The 12,273-nt window shown below is 44.0% G+C and overlaps 1 protein-coding gene across 4 annotated transcripts in view; it reads left to right on the forward strand.

Annotated features, from left to right (window-relative positions):
* The window catches only part of ptprsa (protein tyrosine phosphatase receptor type Sa), a 254,365-nt gene that overhangs the window by 229,274 nt on the left and 12,818 nt on the right, over positions 1–12,273 (forward strand). For all 4 annotated transcript variants that reach the window (XM_080770974.1, XM_080770973.1, XM_080770972.1 and 1 more), the window contains 3 exons: positions 3,459–3,744; positions 11,347–11,525; positions 12,101–12,227. In XM_080770974.1, coding sequence (XP_080627100.1) covers positions 3,459–3,744; positions 11,347–11,525; positions 12,101–12,227 — 592 coding nt within the window. The remainder of the gene's footprint in view (positions 1–3,458; positions 3,745–11,346; positions 11,526–12,100; positions 12,228–12,273) is intronic.

Consider the following 12,273-nt stretch of genomic DNA (forward strand, 5'->3'; position numbering starts at 1 on the left):
CTCTCCACTCCAAAATGAATAATGTATGTTGTCCTGGACGGTGGACGCCCCCATCTGAATTATAACAACAAGTTACAAGTACAAAATATACTTAAAGTAACAAAAATGTACTCATTAGAATGTCCCATTCCGCAAAATGTGTCAAGTTCACACTCGTGACACATTGTGAGCTTCATGTAGCTGTTTTCTAATGAGCGAAATATATACAGTAGGTCTGAAGTTGTTACGGTATGTTTTTATCATCAAAATCTACAAAGTAAATAGTAGGTTACGTTTTCAAATAATTATAGTGGAATATAGTACAATATTTGCCTCTTAAGTAAAATAACTGAAAATTGGAAATACGTGTACCTATACAAATGAGTACAGTAAAAGAGCAGGTTTAGTGAAAATAGCAGATCTTCTTTTGCGGCGTGACTCCAGCGCACAACAAAGCATAATATACGACTTAATTTGGTTAACCCTCTAACACCCGCATTAATTTACTTGCAAAAAATAGATTTCAACCTTACTACTACTTTGTACTACTAGGACTAAGACTAAAAAATATGTAAAAAAAATAAAAAAAATAAAAAATTATTGTACCTACTTTTATTAGGGTAAAGGTCAAAAGTCTTAGGTTAAAAAATGTTCAAAATCGCACAGAGTCCAGACATTTTTAATTTGTGTGAATTTCAGCCTCTGTGGGGGGGTATTTATATGCAAATATCATGACCAATGGCATTGAAATGGCATTGCAATGAACATCACTGATGATGTTTAGGTGAAAAAAGAACAGAAAAAAAAGATATTTTTTTTAGTAATTAATTAAAAAAATTAAAATAAAATTGTTGCTAAAAAGCAACCGTGGGTCTTAGAGGGTTAAAGCTGCAGGCGCAATGTCACGACACAGCAGTGCTATCTGCAATGCTATGCACGTTAGGCCATATTGTCTATGTGTCTGTATTTCTATAGATGCCCTTATTCTGTATGACTAATTAAAGCTATAGCAATGTCACACAGCAGTGCAATGTGCGAGGAGGGGGGGGGGGGAGTGCTGGTGTTCTTTTTGGAACAATGACAAGTGTTATGCAATGGATCCATCTGTCTGCATTCCGTCTCCGTCGGCGTGGAAACCTCATATGTCCAAAAAATGTGACCTTTCAGGATTTAAAGTCAAAGATGGCAAGCGTATAGCAGATCTACAAGCTCAAAGCGTGCCATGTTTCCAGCCTGTGGATCTGCTACTTTTTGATGTTTTTTAATGTGATGCTGTGTAGTGCTGTGATCAAGTAGGGCGTTGGGTTTACAGAAAAAACAACATCACAAAACATAGTATTTTTTTAGAATATGGAGATACAGTACAAGGTTTCGGCTCCGACGGCAACGATTTCTTCAATGCATTTATTCCGTGCGGCTAATTAAATCTAGCAATGTCACATCTAGAGATGTGTGCACTCGCTCCATTGAGCTGCACAGGGGAAACGGAACGCCATTGAAACTATACACACACCCGAGGAGAGGACTCTGTTCTTATTTTACTATACGCTCTCCCTACTCTCTGTGTACTTTCCAAATAAAGCAGAATTGACATAAAGAAGATGCAGGATGTTTGTGCTGGGGCATTGACCTGCCGTTCCAGAAGCTCTGCTGTTAGTGGGTTTTTTGTTTGTTTGTTTGTTTTTTTCACCTCCCGTGCCAACAAAAGTACTTGTACAGTTTCCCCTCTGGAGTCGACCTGTGATGTACTGTACACAAGGAACACCCTGGGTGTTCATTTAGTGCACCAATGGACCCTTTCTGGTCCATTTTGTACACTCCCTGTGTTAAATTTAGACTTTTACAGTGCATTAAGGATTTTACAGTCCAAGTCTATATTCATCCAACAGTGCCACACACACAGTGCCGCACACACGCACGCACACACGCACGCACGCACGCTTAGTCTCTCTATCAGCTTTGTCCTATGCATCAATTTGTTTGGTCAAACAATTCCTGCCTGGACTATTCTCTCTCTCTCTCTCTCTCTCTCTCTCTCTCTCTCCATCTCAAAGCTTTGGTAATAGCCTTTCTCTCTCTCTCTCCGTATCTTGTTTTGCGTCCCTCTTCTCTCTCTATTCGCTATCTCTTCCCCAATGGGATTATTCAAATTGGAACCTTCTTCCGCTGCGTCGATAAGAGCCGTCCGGTGCGGTGTAACAGGAACAGATGCACAGTAAAGAAGTGAAATGTGATGACAGCTTGTGTCGGGCTTATACGCTCCGTCGTCCCATCTCCTCCTCGCCTTGTTGTCGCGCGTCTTTGTCTCTCTCTCTCTCTCTCTGTCTCTCTCTCTCTGTTTCTCTGTTTCTCTCTCTCTCTCTCTCTCTCTCTCTCTCGTGTGTCCTTTGATGCAAGGCTTTATCTGCAACATTTCTTTCCTGTCAAGCTGATATTGTCGCTGAAACCTCTCATTTCCATTTTTGTCCCTCGTAAATTAACGCCCTACATATCGTGCCAGAGTGTCACACAAAATCGTCAAAAGTAGCAGATACACAATAGGGCTGCACGATATGGACAACACTTCATACCTCGGTATGTAAGCCAAATATTGCGATATCGATACAATACAATGTTAGTGAGTTCGCTATTTGAATCCTGAAGAGTAACAGTTTTGGTAGGCCTGTCCCCGACGGCCGACCAGGCCTAAGTTTTCATAAAATGGTCAATACCAAACATCAATATGAAGTGGGGGCAAATAAGACACATGTTCACTCTTCGGGTCTCATGCTTATAGCAACGCAGATGTCCAATTCTTTGTGTCTTTGGCGATCCGTAGCTTAGGCGAGCGATTCTACCTGCCGAGTGTTGTGAGGTTCTGTTTGCGCAGACTCAGCGCCGTCCGAGTTATGTCCCGATAGGCACATAACTTTGAGTTATGTCCCGATAGGCACATAACTTTGAGTTATGTCCCGATAGGCACATAACTTTGAGTTATGTCCCGATAGGCACATAACTTTGAGTTATGTCCCGATAGGCACATAACTTTGCACAAATTGTTACTTGCTGTAAATCGGGCGGGAACCCCTGTTGGTGTTTTAAGCATTAGGTTCTACTTTAGCTATTTAAAAATAGCAGATCTACAGTAGGTCTGCTATTTTTGAAAAGTCGTGAAAATGTGGCGCAAATCTTTGAAGATATATTTCAGAGGGAACATTTTTAACTAATATTTGCTTCTGGGGGTCCCTGGAACAACATATTTTCAGATGGGGGTCTGCGGCCAAATACTGATAATTCTGGGGGTCCTCAAAGGTTGAGCATGCACCACTGACATAGAAACATGGGTTTTTCAGAAAAATGTTAGGATTTAGAAGCCTTTTTTTAATCGACTTCAGTCCAAAATGGATTAAGAGCGTCTGCCTAAACGCCCTCTCTTCCCTCCTGTCGGCATACAGCGTGGGCGTGGGCCTATTTGACCTCTCTTTTGTCTCCTTGTCCAGCGCGGGCGTGGGCCGGACGGGCTGCTTCATCGTCATCGACGCCATGCTGGAGCGCATCAAGCACGAGAAGACGGCCGACATCTACGGCCACGTGACGCTGATGCGCGCGCAGCGCAACTACATGGTGCAGACGGAGGACCAGTACAGCTTCATCCACGACGCGCTGCTGGAGGCCGTGGCGTGCGGCAGCACCGAGGTGGCGGCGCGCTCCCTCTACTCCTACATCCAGAAGCTGGCGCAGGTGGAGAGCGGAGAGCACGTCACCGGCATGGAGCTGGAGTTCAAGGTCAGTCCGCCCGCAGTGGTTCATATTATTTTGGACGGCGACTTTTTTTATTTTGTTTTCCCTTCGTCATGGATTTTGAATGAAGTTTCATTTAGTTTTGAGTCGTATTTTAGGTCTCTTCCGATAATGTTTTTTTGTGCTCCCGATCTGATTCCGATTTTCCCCTATCCGATATTAGACCAGACGGTGGCCTTTTTGGTGTCCACTCTGAAACTGGGAGGTCGGGGTTAAATGGCTCTAAATGTCCGTGCTGCTCCAGTCTCTTCTACCTAATGCACCTCATGTCCTTGTACCTTGTGCCGTTTCAGACTTGAGGCGCGTTGGTACAGTAGACTCCCTTTTGTACACATATTGTAACTTTTGACTCCACGCTACATTTCTAGGAATGAAGAAAGTACATTAGGAATTCACAGCTTAAGCCTTGTTTCAAATAATAGTGAAGAGGGGAAAAAAGACGATGTACAACCACATACAAACAAGAGAGAGCCCACAAACGCTCTCATGTTGCTATAGGCCCGGGAGACGAGCCAAAACCCACGGACACGTCCGGTCAGCTTTGGGACTGTGGGGAATTTAGGAAATACTTTAATATGTGTGATTATTCATTCCTTGTAAACCTCCTTAGAACTGCTGTCCTCCCACATCGTCTCTGATCTGGCAGAGTGTTGACAGAGTGTTGACACAAGCATGCGGTTACTCCAGTGTTTACAGAGGTGCTATATTTTGTGTAGACAGCTGCAATTCTCCTCTTCTGGTAGACGTTATGAGGGGCAATAAGGTACTAAATATCCTGTACTAGAAAGGCCTCCAGGCTTAAAAAGTGTATAGTTGAACAAGACAGCTGGTTTGATGTGAGTGAGATGAAGGGGCTTGGAATCAAACATGTTTTCACACTACGCATTTTGTCAATGACAGTTGGTTATTGTCTTATTTTTATTATAATGATTGTGTCTTGTGGTTGGCATGATCAACCAGTTTAGCACAATGATTAATGATTATACCCATTTAGAAAAAATACATAAGACAACAAAACAAAACAGTTACAACAACCAAATCAACCAAACAAAATAAATGAGTATTGCACTCCAAGGTTAGCATACACATTTTTTTTATCTCGTAGTTAGTTACTACTTACTAGCACTGGACATTATAACTAGCCTGGTTGTTGTTTTAGTCAGTTTGAAACCAACTATATGGGAGTTCAGGTGTGCAGGGGTTCAAAAGTGGAGTTTGAGTGACCTGGGTGTATAGGTTTATACGTGTCTATGGAGTTTGTTTTGTCATCGTGTTTAGTATAGCTAAAGACTAAGCTAAGGGGCCTCTGGACTGCAGTCTCTGGACTGTGGACTCACATGTAAAGCAGACATTGGTGTCTGGTGATGGTGAGCGGGTTGATCCGTACCTCATTCAGACAGGGATCTGACTGTACAGGACAATGTAACCATGCAGGTTGAGAAAAAGGAAACTGAAGGGGGCACTCGGGCAGGTATAAGAACTCCTATACCTACCACCGTGGAGATTAAGGGGTTCAAATCCTCCGCGGCCCATCTGGCTTGGCACTAAATCCAGGAGGAAGGAAAAGCTGGGATGATGAAAAAGATGAAAAGAATTGAAAAAAAGAAAGAAAGTAATGAAGGAGTGAATGTGGTGGAAGTTGAGAACATTTCATTCCACAACGCGGGAGGGGAGGAGGGGGAGACGCAGTTCACCAACAGACCTCCAAGGCTGAGTCTGACCTGGTGAGGAAATGAAGGGACCTTGAAAAGCAGAGTGGATGAGATGACTGTTAGAAGTATATGAGAGCGAGGGGCTCTTGTTTGTTAAAGGGCGATCAGAGGTATCAAGTGCCCTCAACGTTTGAATGGGCTCTCTGATCCTCAATCCATTTACCCTGGAGCTTTAGGAGAAGACGGCTTATTAAAGATGTGGAGGAGCAAACCCTACAGAGGTTGATTTCCCAAAAATATTTAATCCTTTTCAGCCTCCGGTAAGCAGAATGCAGATTAAAACGTCCTTGATCATCTGGTTTTTGGCAGGTTATTTATTTTAATTTTTTTGTCTCCAAGCATGCAACTCAAACAGTTCAGGCAACGCAAATCTAAAGGGAATTGGTGCTACTGCAATCGCGTCAGATATACTTTTATTGTTTAACTTATTGAAGCCACTTACTGTAGTGGGCACACGTACAGCACAGTCATTCCTTTTGTCTTGTTTTTCTTCCCTACAGAAAGCCAGAAAGGGAAATATTTAATCAATAAGCACCCTGCACTGTAACTGTTCTTTGGTGAGGATTTGGAATAACGTGCTTAAGTAAAGAGAAGCTGGTTATATAATCCATTCTGTGCTTAAACAAAGGTTTCAGTTTGAAGGCGAAATGCCTTGTTAAATTGAAAAAAGCATGGTGCGTGGAGGCACAAATTAACTGAGAGACAGAAAAAAAGGACACCACAGGTGATTTGTGAGAGACTGCAGTCTAACGATCACGACAATCACGACATCACATCTGACCCCCTTCCACACCCAGGAAAACACACATTAACATTACATACACACAGAGAGAGAGAGAGAGAGAAGTAATTAATGGCTGATAATGACAAATGGGAGAGAGTGGCAGGGTAAAGTGGAGGGAGGGACGCTTCGCTAACGAACAAAGGGACGACTGTATGCTAGCTGGTCTCAGCCGCACTGAGGAGGTGAGTCGGCAGAATTCAGCACGGTGGTGGTGAGAGATGAGGGGGTGGGGGGGGGTGTGGTGTCGTACTTGGACATCTTACTCGGGAGGACTTGTGGGATGTGTGTAGCCTCCAGCTGTGTTGAGCTAGCGGAACTGAGATGGAGAGAAAGATGACAGCACAGGAAAAAGAGCTGTTTGAAAGAGGAAAAAGGTTTGGAGAGTGACTTCTCTGCCATCTGCTCATGAATAGCATAAGCGCGAAGATGGTGCACACGCCGCACGCACACCGCACACGCACACAGACACACACACACACACACACACACACACACACACACACACACACACACACACACACACACACACACACACACACACACACGGCACAGTCGAATTTCGTGTATATTCTCATATTTTTGCTGTCACTCTTCCAGATTGTCTCATGCTAACTGGAGAGAGTTTGGGGAGTTCAGGGTTATAGGCTATAGCGTCTTAAAATAACAGGTGGATTCATGTCTGACGGGCGTACGTTTAGCCCTCGCAGGGCTCAGAACTGTGATCATTAAAATAAGAATAGCAGACAGGCTCATTCTCCAGTCCACTCTCCTGTATTAGGAACTTAGAAATGTAGAATATGTCACACAATGTGATATGTAATATAAAATAATGAGCCTTGGGGCGCCCGCTGGCCTAGCGGTCCAGGCGCATGCCACATTGGCCTGACTATCTTCACTTGATATTATCAATGAAGGCAAACTGGCCTGGACACAATACATTATGGGAATTGTAGTCCAGGAAGGAAGTGAGCCCAGTGTCGATGACATCAGAGACACATGCAGGGCTCACTGCTAAAAATCTAAAATATCTAAAACCACATATTACACACATCAAGACCCCCAGGAAAGTGTTCTAAACATTTAGAAGCCTTTTTTTTAATCGACCTCAGTCCAAAATGGATTAATACGAAAAAACTTAAGAAAACACAAAAAGTTAAAATATGGAGATAAGAGCTTTCTTCCCTGACGGCAACAACATCGTACGACGACGGGACTATTCATGACAAATCCCCCCCCCCCTCTCTATAATGACATGCCCAGAATACGGTACGCCAGGTTTGAAAGTGATTAAACCGACAAGGTCTGCTCAGGTTGTGTATGCTGTGTGTTGTGCTGGCTATAGAATGGGTTGCCAGGTTGGATGGGTTCCACCATGCAGCTCTTTGGGGTGTTGTGGTGTTTTGTGTTGAGGTGCCTGTTCCAGTGTTCCGCGTTGCCAGGTCCCTCTCATGGCTGTCCAGGAAACCTGTGTGTGAAACCCAGATCAAAGGGACAGAATAGAAGAGAGGGATGAGAGAGAGAGTTTGGACGGGCTCCAAAAGCGACCAATCAGACATAGCGAGGAGGTGACACAGAGGACGAGCTGTGGAGGAAAGAATGACACAGAGACGACGGGTACATTTTTAGGATGGAGAGAGAGAGAGAGAGAGAGAGAGAGAGAGAGAGAGAGAGAGAGAGAGAGAGAGAGAGAGAGAGAAGCACTGAGCAGTGGCTGAACCACGAACACACACGTGTGCACACACACACACACACACACACACACACGCATGCACGCACACATGGCGGTGTAAAGTAACTAAGTAGCCTTCATTGTACTCAAGTGTGTGAAATGAAGGTCCCCTTCTGCACAATGAACACTTTCTACGGTTGGTACTTCAAGTGCAGTTTGATACCAATACTTTTGTACTTTTACTCAAGTACATTTTGAATTCAGGACGGAGTATATTTCTACATTGCAGTATTGATACTTTTACTTACTTAAGTAGTTTTTCCACCACTGCCAATGTGGAAGTAAATTAAGATGCATTCTCTCACAGAGCCATACTTGATGTTGATGAAACGTGCGAGCGTGCGTGCGTGTGTGTGTGTTGTTTTGGTACACTGTGCTGCTCCATACTGTATGTTGTTGCACTAGTCCTGCTACAGCGGTACTGTACTGTGTGTACAGTATGCTGGATGCTGCTGCATACTGTATGTTGTTGCAATAGTCCTGCTACAGCGGTACTGTACTGTGTGTACAGTATGCTGGATGCTGCTGCATACTGTGTGTTGTTGCACTAGTCCTGCTACAGCGGTACTGTACTGTGTGTACAGTATGCTGGATGCTGCTGCATACTGTGTGTTGTTGCACTAGTCCTGCTACAGCGGTACTGTATGCTGTGTGTACAGTATGCTGGATGCTGCTGCATACTGTATGTTGTTGCACTAGTCCTGCTACAGCGGTACTGTATGCTGTGTGTACAGTATGCTGGATGCTGCTGCATACTGCATGTTGTTGCAATAGTCCTGCGGGGGCCTGCTGGAAAAGATGCATGATGCTTTGGATAGATACATAAAGATGAAGAAGGGGTGAAGTCAGGGCTATGGTGAGCCCTAAGCCAGTTTTGCCTTTGCTTGCAAAAGCTTAATTAGTACATCATTGATGTCGGGCAGAAACCTTATATCACATATCTCATGTTTCATGTTTTTATTTTTTGGTCATTTAATGTTCTACTTTGTCATACAAGAGGAGGTCACACGGTCATCTGCGTCCCCATGTTTTAACTATTTCCATTTCCTGAAAAGTAATGGTGTTGGAACATACAGGGTTTCCACCCGACAGCGACGGTATCAGTGAATGCTGGTGTTTGCACGCTGAATAGAGAAGTTGAGGCCACTTTTAGACAACAGTCTGTAGAGGCTGCTTCCATAGGCGGAGGCGCAACAGTGATCCTATAGGAACAATGCTGCTCTGCATCAAACATAGAGCCGACGTGACCCACGATGTCACACGTCTTGTGGATTCACCGTTTTGCTCGTTTACGTGGAGACGCCAGGCGGAGCGTTTTCACAGATTTCCACTCTGGAAGGGCTTTTCACTATGTTACGTTTTCAACCCCCGATAACGGCGTTGCCGTCTAAACAGAAGGCGCATGTGATATTTTATTTAGCTGTTTTCTCTAGAGGCCGTTGTTGAGTAAACGTGGCTTCGAGTTTGGATTTATGCTATTTTCGGCAAGACACACCAGCAAGCAACTAAAGCAAACCTCAATTTCTGTATCTGTCTTTGTCCAGCCCGCCCAAACATCCACTTGCCGGTCCATGAGCCAACAACACACAAAACACCACTCAGCAGCCAATATGGCACCACGCTTTCTTTCTCTCTCCGAGCAAGAGACATTTATTTTGTGCTGAGAAAGCTTGTTATTTTGCTCTAAATCGTAACATCTTTTCCCCTCGTTAAATCTTACCCCGTGCAACCCCGCCAGCTGCAAAACCAAAACATGTGAATATTGCATCTGTTCAGAAGGAGTTAAAGAAAGACAACTATGCGTGGGGGAAAAGACGCACGATAGATTCCATGGCTTGCTTTGTTTTTATAAAGAGATTAGATTGGACACTGTGTTTTTCTTCATCCGAAGAAAACCTTATATCTTTTTTTAAAACAACGCAATACTGCCTCATCAAAGTTGGTATTGTGACTATATACAGTATATTGTCAGATACTTACATGAGAGGGGGTGGAGTTAGCTGCTTTAGCAGACAGTTTGAGGGTCCAATGGATTTAGCTGGTTTTGTCAAAAGCACTTTTTTATTTAAGGGTGTTCAATAGCAATGATTTATGGAGAAAATGGAGTTGGCTGGTTTCTGCCAGACAGCGACGCTATCCAATAATCCAATATCAAATGAGATATGAAGTGAAGTGCATTCTGTGCTTGGTATTTGTGTCTCTATTAAGACGGAGACTGCACAGGACTTGGTAGTATTTGGGTCCTTGCAGGTCCAAAGACGAGGGTATTAACCTGTACGTAAACCTGCATCGTTGAACTGTTTTCCAATCATTTTGTTTATGAGAAAGAATGCCTGCCTGCCCGTGTAAGTGTGCCGTCATCAATATATGCAGCCGTGTTGGATCAGATTAGAAGGACGCCTGCGTTATTACTTTGTGTCGTTAATATTCTCTTCTGTCTTTATCTGCCTTCTGTCATCTCTACGTCCTCCCTCCCTCCCTCCCTCCCTACACCCAAACAGTGGTGCAAAATGACTAGGTACATTTACTCAAGTATTGTACTTTTATTTCTACTCCACTGAATCTCATCTCAGAGGCAAATATTGTACTTATACTCCAATTATTTGAAAGAAAAAAAAGAAAGACAAAATATATATACAGTATATTAGTAGGAGTATAACCACTTCAGCCCTATACTGTATATATTTTGGCTATTTGAAAATAGCTGATCTACAGCCTAGGCTCACATGAGTCACAGCCTCACAATGTGTCACATCTGTTTTAGACATTTTATTCATTGGAAAACTTGTGAAATGGGACATTTCAATTCCGGACATTTACTGGTAACAGAGTAATTTTACATTTTACATTTGAATACATAGTTTTACCACTTCCTCGACCCCTTCTTATTGTCCTCTTCATGTCTGTTCTGATCGTCTCTGCTCTCCTCTCTCCATCAGTTCATCTCCAGCTGCATGTCTACATCTTCTAAAAATAGTTTTTATTTTGCTAACATCCATCTATCAGTCTATATCCAATATTTCACTCCTTTCTTTCCTAATTGACCTCTTCTGTCCCTCTCTGCTCACATCTGGTATGACTCTAATATGATTATCGTTCGTTATTTAGCCTATATGTCCAGTTTTTGTGTACTGTATGTGCACAAACTTTGTCCTACATAAATTCCAATGAATGGAGAATTTTACATCAGTGTCTATTTTACGTCATGATGAATCCCTCACATGTGACGTGAACATACCAGATTCTGATTCTTGCCCCGTTCTCTCTCTCTCTCTCTCTCTCTCTCTCTCTCTCTCTCTCTCTCTCTCTCTCTCTCTCTCTCTCCCCCTCTCTCTCTCTCTCTCTCCGCTCCTCCTCCACAGCGCCTGGCCAACTCCAAGGCCCATACGTCGCGGTTCATCAGCGCCAACCTTCCCTGCAACAAGTTCAAGAACAGACTGGTGAACATCATGCCCTACGAGACCACACGCGTGTGCCTGCAGCCAATCAGAGGCCTGGAGGGCTCGGACTACATCAACGCCAGCTTCATCGATGGATACAGGTAAGGAAGGGGTCGGGCAGGAGCACTTAAGGCAGCGGTGGCCGAATGGTTTGCGGAGCGGTCTTGATGGTTGGTTCGTATCCCCGGAACGGCACGTTAAAATTACCACCGCTGAAGTGCCCTTGAACAAGGCATTGAACCTATGAAATGTTCTATGAGCAGGGCCTGGCTGTAAACAAGTTCTTGAGCTTAGTCCAGTTACCCTGGGTAAACATCTAGTTGCTTCGTTTTAGTACACAGGTTTTCAACCAGTGGTCTGCGGAGGTAATGCCTGGTTGTCTCTGGCCATGCATTCAGAAAATATTTTATTTGTTAAACACATTTTGTGCCCAAGACGTTCACAGACGTCCTATGAATTACCGCATGTAGTGCCCAGGACGTCTGTGGACGTCTTGGTGAATTCTTTTTTCAAAAAGTGGGTCTAAAAAGTGGGCATCCTGGGTCGCCATTTTGAAAGATTAAAAGGGCAAATAATGTGTTAACAGTTTCCCTGTGGTGTTTAAACCATTGTGTTCCAGATCGCCCTACCTTAGTTTCCACTAACCTTTGTTACGTGTTTGTCTTTGTGTTTGCAGGCAGCAGAAGGCGTACATCGCCACGCAGGGTCCTCTGGCGGAGACCACAGAGGACTTCTGGAGGATGCTCTGGGAGAACAACTCCACTATCGTAGTCATGCTGACCAAACTCAGAGAGATGGGACGGGTACGAATACACGCACACATGCACGCGCACACACACGCACGCGCAC

Source organism: Protomyctophum bolini (assembly GCF_963924005.1).
Source record: "Protomyctophum bolini genome assembly, chromosome: 8".
Taxonomy (NCBI): Eukaryota; Metazoa; Chordata; class Actinopteri; order Myctophiformes; family Myctophidae; genus Protomyctophum; species Protomyctophum bolini.